This window comes from Strix aluco, chromosome 21 (assembly GCF_031877795.1).
Source record: "Strix aluco isolate bStrAlu1 chromosome 21, bStrAlu1.hap1, whole genome shotgun sequence".
Classification (NCBI taxonomy): Eukaryota; Metazoa; Chordata; class Aves; order Strigiformes; family Strigidae; genus Strix; species Strix aluco.
Genome location: NC_133951.1, coordinates 3,447,399 through 3,462,860, shown reverse-complemented (window position 1 = coordinate 3,462,860; position 15,462 = coordinate 3,447,399). Strand labels below are relative to the sequence as shown.

General features: G+C 49.6%; 1 protein-coding gene across 3 annotated transcripts in view; it reads right to left on the bottom strand.

Moving 5' to 3' along the window:
• Nucleotides 1-15,462, bottom strand: part of PIK3R5 (phosphoinositide-3-kinase regulatory subunit 5) — a 63,223-nt gene that overhangs the window by 24,625 nt on the left and 23,136 nt on the right. For 2 of the 3 annotated variants that reach the window (XM_074847383.1, XM_074847385.1), the window contains exon 2: nucleotides 4,170-4,279. In XM_074847383.1, the coding sequence (XP_074703484.1) occupies nucleotides 4,170-4,266 (97 nt within the window). In that variant the 5' untranslated portion in view covers nucleotides 4,267-4,279. Of the gene's footprint in view, nucleotides 1-4,169; nucleotides 4,280-5,912; nucleotides 5,984-15,462 lie in introns of those variants that run through there. The other variant, XM_074847384.1, reaches the window with a different exon arrangement.

The window sequence follows — 15,462 nt, the reverse complement described above, 5'->3', positions numbered from 1 at the left end:
AACCGAGATGATTCTGGGATTCTGTGAAAAACCTCCCTTTGGGAGAGCAAAACCCACAGCAAAGGATCGGAGCAGGGACCTAGTGCTGGGCAGAGGCTGCACCGAGACCCTCGCGCCGGGAGGGAGCTCGGGCGCAGCGCACGCTCTCGCTTTGATCGCTATCGGCATCGATGAAGATGCCTGCAGCGTGCCGGGAGCCGGGCAGCAGCAGCCCCGTGGGCGGCCTCGGAAGGATGAGGCTTCGCGATTTCTTTTCTGAGAAGTGCACCAAGACACCCTCCTCCCAGAGCAGCTCCTTCCTGACCTCGGTGGTTGACATTTCCCCTCCGCCGCTCTTCGTAGGGGGCAACTGTCAAGTCGGAAAAAAAAAAAGATATAAAGCAGAAATACCACATGCCCAGGCTGCCTTCGCCCACGGCACTCGGGCTGGGCATCTGCTCCAAGTAACAGCTGGAGGGGTGAAAAGCAGACGTCTCTATTTCCTCCCTCCCCCAGATCTGCTCCCACCATTTCCACTACGTCCACAACAGCATAAGCTGGTTTTCTCCAAGGGACTGCCCAGAGGAAGGGCCGACTCGCAGTATTTTGTAAGTAGGGGGGTGAGAGGTGCCCAAAGCACAGGGGACGGCAAAAGCCCCACAGTCAGAGCATCCCCTTGGGATGCATCCCACGCTGCACAGCAGTCCAACCTGCAGCTCCCGTGTCCAAGCAGTGCTTAGAGCCCCCTGAGTGCCCTCACGGCAGCACCTCCCCGCACTGGAGCCACCCCAAGTGCTTCCACCCAGCCTGGGCAGTGATTTCAGCAAGAAAACCCCCCACAAGCCTGGAGAAACCAGTTCAAAGGTTAAAATTTGCAAGGTTTAGTAACCGGCACACCTTAATTCTGCACTTAGAGCTGGAAGTATTTCAGACATTGTATTTTGCTATTTGGTGACTAAGCTGGAGGATCCCCACACCAGACTTCAGTTCACTCCCCATGAGGGTATTTAGATGATGGCAACTGAGCAGGATCTTAAGCTTCTTTAAGGGACTGTAACGATAGGATGAGGGGTAATGGGTGGAAGCTGAGGGAGGGGAGGTTTAGACTAAATATAAGGAAGAAGTTTTTTACTGTGAGGGTGGTGAGACACTGGACAGGTTGCCCAAGGAGGTTGTGGATGCTCCATCCCTGGAAGTGTTCAGAGCCAGGTTGGATGGAGCTTGAGCAACCTGATCTAGTGGGAGGTGTCCCTGCCATAGCAGGGGGGGTAGAACCAGACAATCTTTGAGGTCTCTTCCAAACCAAACCATTCTATGATTCTCTTCATTAGAGCTGAGCAGGCCGAACTCCCTGGGCACCACGTGGGATGTATCATCAAACACTCCTCTCCTTCTCCAGCTCACTAGTGACCTTCATCCATCCTCCCTCACCAGCATCCTTCATCCTCTCTGACTCATATGCAGTCCTGTGGCAGAAACACAAGGGCTCCTTCCTCTCCCTGGGACCTTTCAGGCATGGGGCTGCCCCACACCTCTCCAGCAGCCCCCCATCCACCGTGACCCTCCACCCCTCTCACACCTCTGACTCCGCAGCACGGCATCCCCGACACTGCCAGCAGCCAGACCGAAGCCCAGCGCTCTCCTTCACCAAAGGCTCCCCGATTCACTGCTCACCAGCAAGAAATAAAATATTTTTCTTCCTTTAGCACACTCTGATTTGACTATCACCTCTCCAGCAACATGGAGGAAGGCAAACTTTCTGAAGAGGGTCTGAAGAGGGTCTTCATGAGGAAAAGGAGGTTGTCTTTCCTAGCACTTTTCTAACAGGGTTTTTTGTGAGTCAGAGACAATTAATTTTAATTTGGTTCCTCCAGTAAATGCTGCAGTTCAGGAAAGATTCTCTGTTTAGACCCCAGAGTCAACCACGGCCTCATCCAGGGTATAAATCTGTGATGGCCAAAACACTCACACTTCTCCTTTTTGCTGACTTCACAGACCTCAACTATTCAGTCACTTAGGCGGGTTGGGGGGGGCGGGGAGGGGGGGAACCAACGCATCGGAAGCAATTACTCACCCACTCTGGAGCAACCTCCTGTAAAATTATCATGTAAAAATAAAGCATTAAATAATTTTAAAATGAACAAAATTCTAGCAAGGTCTCTGCCCAAAAAGCTGCAGTGTGATGCGTCTTATGTTGGTGTAGGGAAACGGTAAAAAGAAAGGGAAAGCAAATAAATTGGGAAATAGAAGGGATATAAGAAGTTAAAAACGAGAAAGGAGAAGGCTACGGCACAGTTAAGAACAAGATGGAGGGATTCATTGACTATATGAGGAACAGAGCCCTGCCATAAATAACAGCCTGGATCTGACACGGGACAGCAATAACTAAACTGTTGCTTGTAACACAGGGAAGGCAGAGAATGTGAAAACATTTCTGCTCTGTTTTTGAAAAGAAATAGGATATACTGTTAAGGGGTATAGGCACATCTGTGCATTATGCTCTGTTTTCCCTAAATCATATATATTACTGCATTAATGAAATACTTGCTACTCGGGCTACAAGGGGGTAGGATGCGAACCAGCAGCTCTTCAAAGCAACATGTTAAAAGTCAGCAGGGCTGGACAGCCCACGTGGAAGAGCACTAAAGGTGTTGGCCAAGAAGAGCTGCCCAGGGGCTGTCCAGAAGTGGTACCCTGGGGCCAGGCCACAGCAAAGCCAGTAACATCTCATCCACCAACAACTGCGGAAACAGGGTTCACCTTCACTCGTCACGCTGAAGATTTCTGGCAACAGCACAAATGCTTTTGATGAAAGGGAACTTTCTGATGTGTAAAACATCTGAGATTCTCCCAGGAATGCCAGGTCATTCTGCCAAACCCCACAAAACCCACATGAAGAGGACAAAACCAACAGGCAGAGATATGGGGGGAAATCATTAGAAATGAGGAATCACTGGGCAGCACAGCTGCTTCCAACAGAGCCCACCACCACCCGAACCCTGCCCCATACAGTCTGGTCTTTGCTAATGACCCGGAAAAATTATGAAGTCGTTTTTTAAAGGCTACCCTAACACAAACAGCAGCACTGAGGGGCTGGGATTAGAGAAGGGCAGAGTTTGTGAGTGACACAGGAATTGATTAATTATAATTACAGGAAGAGGTGAGTTATGCAGCACACAATGGATTGCTCGGCGAGATGGACTCCTTTGGACACGCACTGTAATGGTGCCAAACACAAGGTCGCGCTTCCAAGAACCAGGAATGTAGATCACACTTCAGGGCCCGTTTCCCTGAACACGGGGAGACTGAAAGGACCCAGAATTCCTGGTCATAACTGCATGAACCAAGACCCAGGGTGATGCTACAGCATGGGGAGCTGGCATCATTCTGGTGGGTGTGAGGAAACAGGCACAGGCAAAGGGATTACTCCAGTATTGGGCAGCAGGTAGGATACCATTTGCATCTCTTTGTGGACTTACAGGTAAATAGAAAAGCAGAGGGAGTTGAAAAAACTGCACAGACAAAAGGAAATCTGAATTTGACAGTCCCTCAAACTAATTTCATTTCTTTCATCCACAAGAGGATTTGTGAATGACTTAATCGCAGCCTACAAGTATGAGTATGAGGCAGAGAGGCCAATATGACATTCAAAAATGACTTCTGCTCATTGCTGCTCTGCCCTCACCACCGCCATCCCAAATCCCTTTGCGGCCCTCTGAACACGGCTCACATCTTTATGACCACCATGATATCTGACCTAGATTTAAATAAAGTTGATAACAGTATCTTCACACTTGCTTCTGACAATGCAGCAGAGATTACACCCGTAGGTTTTGAGGACAATATGCATCAAAGCAAGGCAAGGTTGGCTGATTACACAAAGGAGTCTTTCCTCGTGGTGAACAAAGACTCTTCTCTCCAGCTCATGCATGGACAACTGTCAAGACACACAACTTCTCTGCTGCGTCTTTACATATGTAAGACCTAATATGACTGGTTCAGCATCTTGGTACATGGTCCTACTGCAACAAGAGGCTCAGGAAGACTGACTAGGTTGGATCTCGCCTCCAACTTTGAACGCTGGAAGGGAGAAAAGATCTCCAGTAGGACCAGTAGCTCTCTCTTACCCCAGAGGGTCAGCAGATCATGCAGAGATAGAAGAACAATCTCATGGTTAACAGGTCACCTACCAGCCCATCTGCTGGAGACAGCATCTCTGCTAAGCCCGTGTAGACATCTTTCCAGTGCATGGTAGATCCTGTCCTCTGTGCACGTGGTGTGCTGCATTTTAATTCATCTCCTAAAGAGAAGGAAGGAAGAAAGTTAGTATACTGGGCCCTTAGTTAAGTGCAAGAAAGAGAGCACTGCAATGCTTCTCCTGTAGGGCAGACAAGATGCTCCTGGTGAAACACCACTCCATTACTGCCTCCTGCCACCCTTTGCAACCCCAAAGCCAAGGACGCACCCCGCTCTGCTGGCTGTCATCTTCCCCTCTGCTCCCCCAATCCCTGCCAGCCTTGGCAAAGAAAAGGAGGTGCGCACGTCCACAACCTGATCATGAGAGGCTGTGGGGCCAAAGCATCCTCCCCCTGACCTGCTGCAGGCATATCTGCCTTCTCACAACTTCCGTCTGTGGGACAGATCAAGTCTCACTCACGTGTTTGTGGCAAGGAGGTAATCGTGGGTTAGCCTCCATCGAAGATAACATTGCAGGAGATTACAGCTGCAGCACCTTGCAATGGGCTTGGATGGGAATCACAGAATAGTCCAGGCTGGAAGGGATCTCAGAGGATCACTTCACCCAACGTGGGAGAGGTGACAGCACAGCCCAAGCTCCTACTCCTTGCATTAGGCATGGAATGTCCTTGACAGCTCTAGTGTCCACTGGCAATGGTCAAACACCCACTCCCAAGTGACAACCTTGTACCAGCCAGGACAGCCTCTGTCACTGTCACCTTGCTGCCACACAGCCAACAGGAAGAAAAGGTCCATGTGCCCTTGTAGCAATGTAGGAAAATACAGAGGGGACCTCAGCCCCTACATCCGAGGACATTGTGAAACTGCAGATTGCATGTCTGGGTGCAACCTTTTCACAACACAGCTCTGTGCATCTCACCTCTCCTCCACAGCTCAGAGTACAAACCTAGAACTTGGGCTGGCAGAGACTGTGCTCGGGGGAGGAAGATTTTATCCCACCCAATTCATATGCATCTGTCTGAGACACTATGAAAATAAAAGCAACTTGCCTGGAAGGTTTACTTCTCAAATCTACCCTGGACCATGAGAAACCAAAGAGGTACCCCGGCAGAGATTCCCTCCTCCTCTGCAGCGTCAGCCCTGGCGTCCGGAGGGACCCTGGGGCAGGCGTCTCTCCTCTCCCAAAGCGCAGAGATGGGTCCATCCCACAGACTCTTTGGTTAGTCAACACAAATGTAAAAAAATAATCCACGAAGAAGAAATAAAACCTGCCAATACTACAAAAGCCACCTGCCAAGCAGGCCTTTGCTTTCACCCCAGACAGCATGTCTCTGTACCTATGTCACATGCTCATGTAGTTCCCAAGGCTACCCCAAAATGCTCAGTTCTCTGCTTATTTGGTCAATGTTTGACACTCAGTATTCAGCGGTGGCTGCACCCATCACAGCTCCCCACCTCCACCCCGGCAAGAGCAAAAGTCGCTGAGGTCTCGGCACAGGCTCCACCCGGTGCCCCCTGCTTGATGCACTCAGCACAGCCACCTCCACCCACACTTAATTCCCAGCAATTCCCCCAGAGAGGCTCAGTAAAGCCATTCCCAGCTGCTGGGGCTCCCTGAGAGCCAAGGGAACAGCGAGGCTGGCTCCAGCCCTGCCACTCGGTCCTTCGTACACCAGAGAGAAGCCACCAATGGCTCCAAACAGGTGAAAGCAACCACACAATGAGAAACCACTGACCTGCCAAATGCAAGCTCTCTGCTTTATCCCAAAGAGGCTCATGGGCTCTGGTCTCTTGTGTCCCGCTGCCACAGCCTGTTATTATGGTCTTCACCAAAAGTTTTATCCATCCACAGCGCGTGCGCAAGGAACGCCCAAGAAACACTCTGCCGCGGTGCCGAGGACTGAATGAGTGGGGAACCTGCACATCAGCACCTTAGTCATGACTTGTGGCAAGAGGAAAGCAGTGACTAAGAGCACAGCATGACTCATAAGCACCCTTTACAACACCCAGCTCACAAAAATACACCTCCCCACACGTCAGCTTGCTTTAGAGCACAGCTCCGTCCTCGGAGGGGCACACGCTCCTCACCGCACGCTCAGGGTGAGCCCCGCTCCGGCCCAGCCATCCCTTCCCAATGCCTCTTATATCCCAGCACAGAGCAGGCAGGGAATTTAAGGACAAAGTATGACAAAGGTATTACCATAACTTTCAAACCACAAAACACAGTCTTTGGGTTTGGTTTTTTTTTTCCTGGTGTGCTACAGACCACACATGAATCTAAATCTCTTCTCCCAGGGCAGTGCTTATGGAAGCATTTTTCATGGGAGAGGACTCGGTTTGTCCACCAAAGCAGAAACTTTCCAACCTCTTCTACTGTTTATTCCCCAAACTCTCCCTTCCTTCCCACCCACACTAGCAAAATGACAAGGCAGGGGAGAGTTCTGGAGGATGTAATCAGACTTTCCAAGGAGCTCTATTAAGCATCTCAAGAACACTAAGAAAAACAAGTGTTGAGGTCAAGGTTTTTAATCAATGCTTTGCAATGGTTTATGAAGGTGTTGAGCAACTCTGCGAAAAAAAAGAAAAAAAATCTGTCCCTTCATCATCTCCCTCCAGCTGGACTTCCAGTAGCAGAGCTGCTAAACCAAGGCTGCTTTGGCAAAACCACAAGGTGCAAGGTATTCAGAGCAGATGGAAGGGACAGCACAGCAGTCACTGTGCAGTAAACTGCCTGAGGTCACGTTTCACAACACACCCAGGGTGAATGCTGAGAGCAGTCACGCTCTGACGCCCTTCGGGGACACCCTCGTCACCAAAGCTGGCTGCTGCTCTGCGCATTTCCAAGAGGAACAACATGTTGCAAAAGATGTGGGTTCCCTGCCTTCTCCCCAGGTGTCAATAAAACTTTCAAGAGAGAGCACAGCCACCACCTGGGGAAGAGAGAAGGTTTTGGTAGACCAAACAGCAGGGAGGATTACAAGAGACCTTCAGCCATCAGATTGTCACAACTCTCCTGACAGCAGCTCTGCATGCAACACAACACGGTGCCCACACATCTGTTCAGCCCCTACGGGAAGCACCTAGAGATACTGCTCCTAGGAGCTGGGAACAGAGGGGACAACACAGCAGCTGGGGGGAACGTCCTCAGGCAACAACTGAGTATCACTCCTGGGCAACACATTAACCATCCCTCTTCGGAGTGCATATTGCATACGGAAAAGTGGGGCCAGATCAACTGCCACTCCTGCTCTTCACAATCTGAGCAAGAGCTGAGCAAAGCAAGCAGAAGGGTTTTATCCCACCACACCTCGCTCATGCATCAGACCCCAGCCCTACAAAATCAAGCTATGGGACTTCAAGCCCTGGATGTTCTCTAAGATGAGACTGGTTTCCCTTCTCCAGTAACTTTGCATCTTAGAAGCAGCCTCCAAATATCGTGCAAATCACAGGGTCACCATTTAAGAGGAAGAGAAGCCAATGTTTGGAAAAGTTAAACAATTTTTCTGCTGACCCACAGCGACTTGCCACACAGCTGGGAGCAGAAGGCAGATCTCCAGCTCTCCAGGCACGTTCCTTACCCTCCATGCCATCCTCTGGCCACCTGCAGTATCGGCACAGTCAGAAAGGACTGAATTTCTTGCAGGAAGATAGCTAGATCTCACCCAGATAGAGACCTCACTGCCTCACACCGCTCTGGTCCATACACGCAGCTGACCAACCAAGATAAACATTTACCATCACACATCCCAAGAAACACCTTCCTCTCTGTCTCTCCCACACAGCACAGCACCCCACCATCAGCGGGGTGCAACTGCAGACCGCCCCAATGGAGGTGGCAAGAGGAACTGACAAAGACTGAGAGAGGAACCGGGAACCCCGGAACCACAACCACACCATCAGGGCGCAGGGAGGCAGCCGGCTCGCAAACAGCTCCAGGACAAGGCAAGGAGAGAGCAAGGCTTGCTCTCGTTAACGTTACATCATGCCAGCAATGTTACAGCACTCAGCTGCAGCGGTGACAACATTTAAGCTCTCTGGTTTTAAGAAACCCATGTTGACAGGGAAACCAATTTGCCTCGAAGTTTTGCCCTGTTTTTGCCAAACAGTCAACAATTAGCAATGTCATAGTCATGAGGCAAAGTTAAACCTACCCCCCTCAGAAGGCCTGATTGCCTGAAAGGCACCTGAAAATTTTATAACAAGACAAAAAATAATTATTAAAGTGAGTGAGAAAAGGCATAGCACACCAAAGCTCAGTTTGGAAAGTATCTTAAGAGTATTTGTGAAATTGTCCCAGCACCTTGCATGGATGCAAGATCTTTGGAGAGTTCCCATCTGACATTGTTTAGTAAGAAGCCTTCATTCATCTCTGTCACAGTTAAAAAGGTAGACAGACAAATTACAACATTAACTAATATCAGAGAGGTGAACATTTATCCCTTGGTGAAAAGCAGGAATTTGCCGATCACTGTTTCTAGATTTTCACTTGTCCTGCTTTGAGGCACAAGGTTTGCAAAAATCCCAAAGTTTTCAAAGAATATTCAAATAAAAAAATATATATCTTCCTGCTGGGCTGTGAAGTCCGAGGTCATGGAGAGCCCTCAGGACGTCACAGCTCTGTGACAGGGGCTTTCCACGCAGCTGGGACAGACTGGGGTTCCCACACTTGCCTTCACCATCCTTGGACCTTTCCCTTTCACGGCTTTTCTCCCGCTCAGTATCAGAGCAAAGGAGAACACCTCCACTCCTTCATGCCCACGATGATGCTTCCCCAGGAGCAGAAGGTCCCTCACACAGCAAAGTCAAGGAGATGACTGAGGCCCTTTAGCAGTTCCTGCATGGTCAGGACAGGGCACATGAGAAGCTGAACTGGGGGTCGCATGGGCTTTTCTGCCAGGAGAAGCACTTTTCTTGTATTAAGGTCCACATGAGTCCTATCTTCAACATCCAAAGGACTTCTCTGATCTCCTCCTGTAGTGGTGGAGCCCAGGACAACCACTGGAACAGCAGGAAAGAGCTCAAAGATCAAGTCCAAAGTTGGTGTTCCCAAATAAAGCAGTGAAGAGAGTTAGATCACCCCCTCCTGGGACACCAGTCACCCTCCAATCCAACCAGCAGGGCAAATCTCTGCCCAGCCACCCCAGATGGCTCCGTCATGGTGCTCTGGGGAGGCACTACCCCAGCCAGCATCCTGCCCTGCTCTAATTCACTCCTCCCAAGAGAAGAAACCCAGGCAGCCATGTAATAAGCTGAGATTTCCCCTTCCCTGATAGCAAATCCCAGCAGCATCTCCTGGATACGTCCATGGGCAGGAAAGGACCTGGCTGAAAGTCCTCTACCTTCCCAGAGGAAGGTAAGGCACTGCTCCACCAACACCGGAGAAAGCCCCCGGGTACCTTCACAGCAGGATAACGCCCTTTCCTGCCCCGATTGTTCCAAGGCTGCTGGCTGAGCATCCCAGGCAGGAAATAGGAGAGGAAAAACAAGCCCCTTTGCCCACATGATCTGCTCGTAAACATGCTGCCCAGGTTTGCTGGCAATTGAAATGGGTGGAGGGACACAGACTGCCTCGCAGAGATGCTAACTCACGGGTTAGTGCGAGAAGGTGGCTCAGCACTCGGCTCACTGCTGCGGTAAGGCTTAGGGCACTGGGGAGAAAAGGGCAAGAAGCTTGATAAGGCTAAAGAATAATGGAGCCTGGGCTGATGCTGCAATAGAAGAAAAACCACTTCACTGGGAATTAAAGCAAATAGATTCTAACCAGAGCTTTTTTCAGGGCAAGATCCTCATACAAGCACCCCAGCAAGGTCATCATCTCCCTTGAGCTACACCTCAGCTTTCTGCCTCCTCCATTTCATCCTCCAAATGGGCAGTGGGCAACAGGCAACACAGGAGCTTTGGGAGATGCATCCCCATTGCAGTGGAGGAGCTGGATACGCAGCTGTGCCACACAGTGGAGCAACTGCACGCGTGGTACCTGATCCTCCAATGAAAGTGTCTGCTCTTCTTAGATTACAGAAGAAATCTTGGGTTTTAACCATCCTTAGCTTGCAAGATTTTACTGCCCCCTCTACACCCCATACGGGAGCCAAAGACAGAAAGTCAGAGCCAATAGAGGGAGCAGCTGGAGGAATTCTTTGTAGAAATCGGGGCAACAAGGGGAGGAACCTGTAATTTTTAAGATTCAAACTTCAGCTTTCGTGTTTTTACTACCCAAGTAAGTGCTCTGCAAAGAGCAGGGAGATGAAGGTGATAAGATGTTCGTTCAAACCACACAAAGGCAGCGTATCAAAAGATCCAGGAGGCAACTGGTTTGACAAACATCCTTTCAGGGTGCTCGCAAAGAAGCACATACCATCCAAACACCCCGGCACCACGCGACTTCCTTATAGGGCCTCAGGTTCCTGTCCCACTGAGCGAGGGCGATAGTTGGTCTTGCCCCAAGGAGTAAGAGCACACCAAGCCATGGCAGGGACCATGAGTGACCTTTGCTCCTGGGACTGCAAAATCTCACCTCTGGGGAGTACCCACTCCCCGAACCAACAGAGGAACAGGCAGCAGAGAAACAACATGGAGAATCTTTTCCAAAACCCAGCTGGCAAAACCCAGACCAAGCCGTTATTGAATCCTGGCCATGGAAAAACTGACCAAAACTAGCCACCAATGAGGCCACAGAGGGCAAACACAAGAGAAATCCACTTAGGTGTCAGCACCCACATCTCTGCAAATCCACCCATGCACCTACTCACCCACCCAAGCTGTGTTGGCTTGCCAAGATCATCACTACTACCGCTGCCAGGCAGAGGTACAGGCTGAAGAGAAAGGGATAGGACTGAAAGATTTGTCATTAGGTGTGATCTCTCGAGAAGTCAGTCATAGCAGTGCCTGGGCACCCTGGGACTGGCCCCTTTTCTTGTCTGTAAAGTGAGGAGCCAAATTACTCGGAACAGGACAGATTACAAATGTGAACCACAGCCAGGACCCCATGATGCTATCTGCTGTACTTACACATAGCAAAATACAACTAACAGGCAAACAAAATCAGGAAAAAAGATGTTATTCCCCCTATCTTCCTCCTTTTCTTGGGGTGTGGAAGGAGGAAAGGAAGAGGATACCAGAAATTTAGCATCTTCTTCCAGGACATAAAGTAGAATGTGAAACAAAAAGCTGTAATTTAATGCTGTCTGTGGAATCCAAGCTCAATCACTTTGTACCATCTAGTTTGACTCTCCTGTGGGCACAGGAGACGTGTAAGGGCATGTGGACAACTCTTTCATGCTTTACTCCAAGGTGGGACATGAAGACGTCAGTGATGGGCCTCTGAGCAAGGCACATCCAGAGCAGGATTTAAGGGGTAAACAAATCACACAGGCTGTTGGGAAGGGGCAGCAGGACAGGATCACCCAGCACAGGGCTGGAAAGGCAGGCTAAGGGGTGAACAAATGTAACTAGGGCCAATGCTGTGAATATTTGCTGCCATCAGGGTACCAATGAATGACCCAGAGCAGAAACAGCTTCAAGGAACAGTGCAGAATCAGGGGTTTGGTGGTGAGGATCCACAATACAAGTGTGCAGGAAGCAACACATGTCAGGGAGAAGTTATCCAGACAGAAAGGCAGAGTGGCACACTTGTCATAAAGACATCAAGACCAAGTTGTTTTTTCAGAAGACCAAGACCTTCAAAAGGTCAATTGGGCATTGGTTTGAACAAGCAACACAGAAACCATTTGGCTTCCTGGACACACAGGGCGCCTGGGAGGTTCAACAATCACATCAATATGAAAAACTACAGGCAGGAATGAGCCGCCCTGCTCATCACTGGCAAACTCCACATTCGAGGTGTCCAGCTACAGGGATGTACCTCTGTGGGGAAGGACGGGACGGTCCACTGGGAGATCCCACCAGAAACTGATGCAGTCTATTTCTTGAACTGCTCTGTAAGGAAGATTTTCACAGCAATTAGTCCCCTACTCTGGGACAGCTGGGGCCGCACACACAGAAAGTCTTAATGTAATAGATGAGCAACAAGCCATTATATGAACCAGCAACCTTAAAATTGCTGTGGGATTTGCACATAATGCAGGACTCCAAGCAAACTGCAGTATTTGGAAGCGAAATGGGAAAGAGAGATTTAGACAGTGATTTCATGTTAAAGCGGAAGACAAAACTCATGGCACAAGAAGAAAACCTGCTTCTGGAATAATAACAGCATTAATAACAGCCTACAGGATAACCGTGCTAAGGGGCATTAGTTCACTACAGAAATGGCACAGGTCATCCCTACATGCTAACAGTAGGAAATGAAGATCTGATTTATTAGTGGTAAATGCTGTCTTGGGAAGAAGAGAGGTACCAGCCTGGAAGCTCCCTTGAGATAAAGATCTTCAGTGCACAGCAGCACTACGGGACTTGAGTCCTCCTCGAGCACCAGGGCAATGTTGTTGTCTTGCTGAACTGCAAAGCCTCATTTACACCAGAAAACGTGAGAACTGGAAAGCTTACTAAGACACAGAGATCGCTCCTTGTTCTCACTGTGTCTGAGAACTGGGCTGAATGAGAGACTCCAACCATAGAGCAGGGAAAGCACCTAACGTGCAAAAGCAGTTTCGGAGTCCTTTTAGTATCAAACAGCACCTACAGAAGGTAACACAAAAAGGGCAAAGCAGTACCCAGGTTTTATGTCCAGGTTTGGCTGCCTGCTGCCCTCCGGGTGCTGGCCGGGCAGTCCTGCAGTGGGCACGGCAGGTCCGGTGGGGCTGGGGCCGGTGGGGTTCTTGGCAGCAGTGCAGGAAGGGGGGCTCAGCCCAGCCCAAGATACCGAAACCTGAGATGTGATTCATCTCACCAAACTGCCGACAGCTAAATTCACACATCTCTTTGTGAACTACTTACCTGGGGCTGCTCAGCTTGTGCCGAGGGGTATCTATGATGGTCACTTGTGTCCTGCCAGGACACGCCTGCCCCTCTCCACTAAACGCAAGGTGATGAGCTCCAACGCAGTCACCCACCTCGTGGCTATGCAGAGCTGGACTGGATGAGCCCAGCCATGGACTTAGATCATGAGACGCTTATTTGTGGAAAGAAGTCCAAATTAATTTATAATACACATTCAGGAAAACGGCTCTGTGAGAAGGCACAGTGGTGGCCATTATATAGTCCACAGCTGGGGCACAGAGAGCATCCCTAAGCAGCAGACTGTAGGACAGTCTGAAAGTTAAGTCTCACCTAACAACTGCACATCTGTATGGTCACTTCTGCTGCTGCTCCACGGACACAGCATACCAGCATGCAGCAGAAAGAAACGTCTGTAGTCAGAGGGGAAAGGTCTCCAGTTTAGAAAAGAGCTTAAAAACATACTGCAACCAAAGGATGGAGCATCGTTCAAGCTGGGGAAGAGAAAAAAACATCCAGGAGAGGCAGAAATAAAGGAAATTGCTCTGCCATCTTTCTGTAATAAGCAGGCTCTGGTCATCAATTTTGTGCGTAGTATTTTGTCTGTAACAGCGAATCCATCAAGAAAACATCTCAGGTGTCATACAACAGCTAAAACCTGGAGATGCAGAGCAGTGTGCACCCCAGGGCTGTGCTCTCAGGCGAAGCTGCAGGCAGGGGAGACAAGGTGGGGTAGGAATTACAAATCCAGAAGGGACTCTCCCTAGCACAGGGCAGGATTGACTTTTTATTGCTCAGCATGACTTTCCCAGCCTGGCACCACAGGCCACACCGGGGCTTTGCTCTCAGGGAAGGGTGAATGCAGCGAGCTGTGAGGCCGTGCCGCAAGGCAGGAGCAAGACCCGGGGGAGGGCAAGAAAGGGAGAGGGGAACAGAACAACCACGAACCTCTGCACACACACATGTGACGTCAGAGCCGGCAGCGCTCAGCATCAAGTAGCCCCAAGCAACACCACCAAAATAAATAAATAAATAAATAAATATAACGCCCCATACCTAGCAAGCGGGACTGCTGCGGTCATGGAAAGCAGGGGGTCTGCATGGATGCCACAGCTCTGCCACGCAAGCACGACCTCTCTGCAGAGCCACAGGAGGAGGAGAGGTTTCCGGAGTGGCTGGGGATAAATATTTTGAACCTCCGGTGAAGTAGGGCAACTGGGTTTTGGGCTGCAGATAGCACAGTACTGGCACTTTTCAGAGGTAATCACAAGTAGTTTATTGCCCCAGCTCCCTCTGGTACAGCTTTGCCCTGTTCAGCCAGCACTAAGTACCCCCAGCTCAGGGGATCAGAAGAGAAAGCCAACAGGAAGCTGAGAAATGCCTAAGACATGTCAGCTCCACACAAACATCCTCCATCCAAGCCCTTCATGTTTCTGCAAACAGGAATTATTTAACAAGATTTCCCAAATTCCATCCCCAAGATGACCTGTATTAGCAGCCAAAGCTTAAGGCTAATGCTTATGAGATGAAGATGCTGTGAACTCCAAAAAAATAAAACCGAGAGGTGCAAACAAACACCAATTCCAAATTGCAATCACTTTTTCCTTTGGGGACTCAGAGATAGAGGCTCCACAGAGAGAAAGAAAAAAAATTAAAAATATCAGAAGCAGAATCCTAATACTGCACACTTAGCTGTCTTTTGCTCTGGGATCTGCTACCCTTGAGCTGATAAAGTCTCAGACATGTTTTACAGCATCAGGAGCAGAACTCACACCGTATGTGTGCTCCAGGCGTCGGGTACCAGCTGTCAAGGATGCAGCTTTGCCATGTCCCACTGGCAGGTCAGCACGTGGGGTGGCCTTAGGACCAGCCCCGATGATAACAGAGATGCCTCTTTAGGGTCAAGTTTTCAGAAGGACGTGCAACAAAAGCAACAAATTAATTCTCAGTAGGAGCAAACAGGGCTGCGAGAAATTTAGCAAAAAGAACAAAATAATGGGAGAAACTGCTTTGAGGCAAGCAAATTCCTCAGTGAATTGGTCTGGATTTCAGCAAAATGTGTCTGCTCAGAGCGGGTGCGCAAGGCAAGGAGTGGAGAGAGGGGGGTCTTAAGGACTCAGAACGAAACCTTTCAACTCATCATTTCGAAACAGTGTTTGCACTCATCCAACTGTGATTCAAAAAGTAAAAATCAAGCCAGAAAAAAAATGAAACTTCTCATTTCTGATCAAATGAGACATTTTCCTCCACGCACCAGTGTTTAGGTTCACATTGCCATGAGCTGGCTCTCCCTGGGACCAGCATCGCACCAGTTCTCAGTGACACTGGCTAGAAAAACCAGTAACCAGGCTGGTACCTGCCACCGAGGGTGCTTCTGTGCTGGTTTGCCCACCT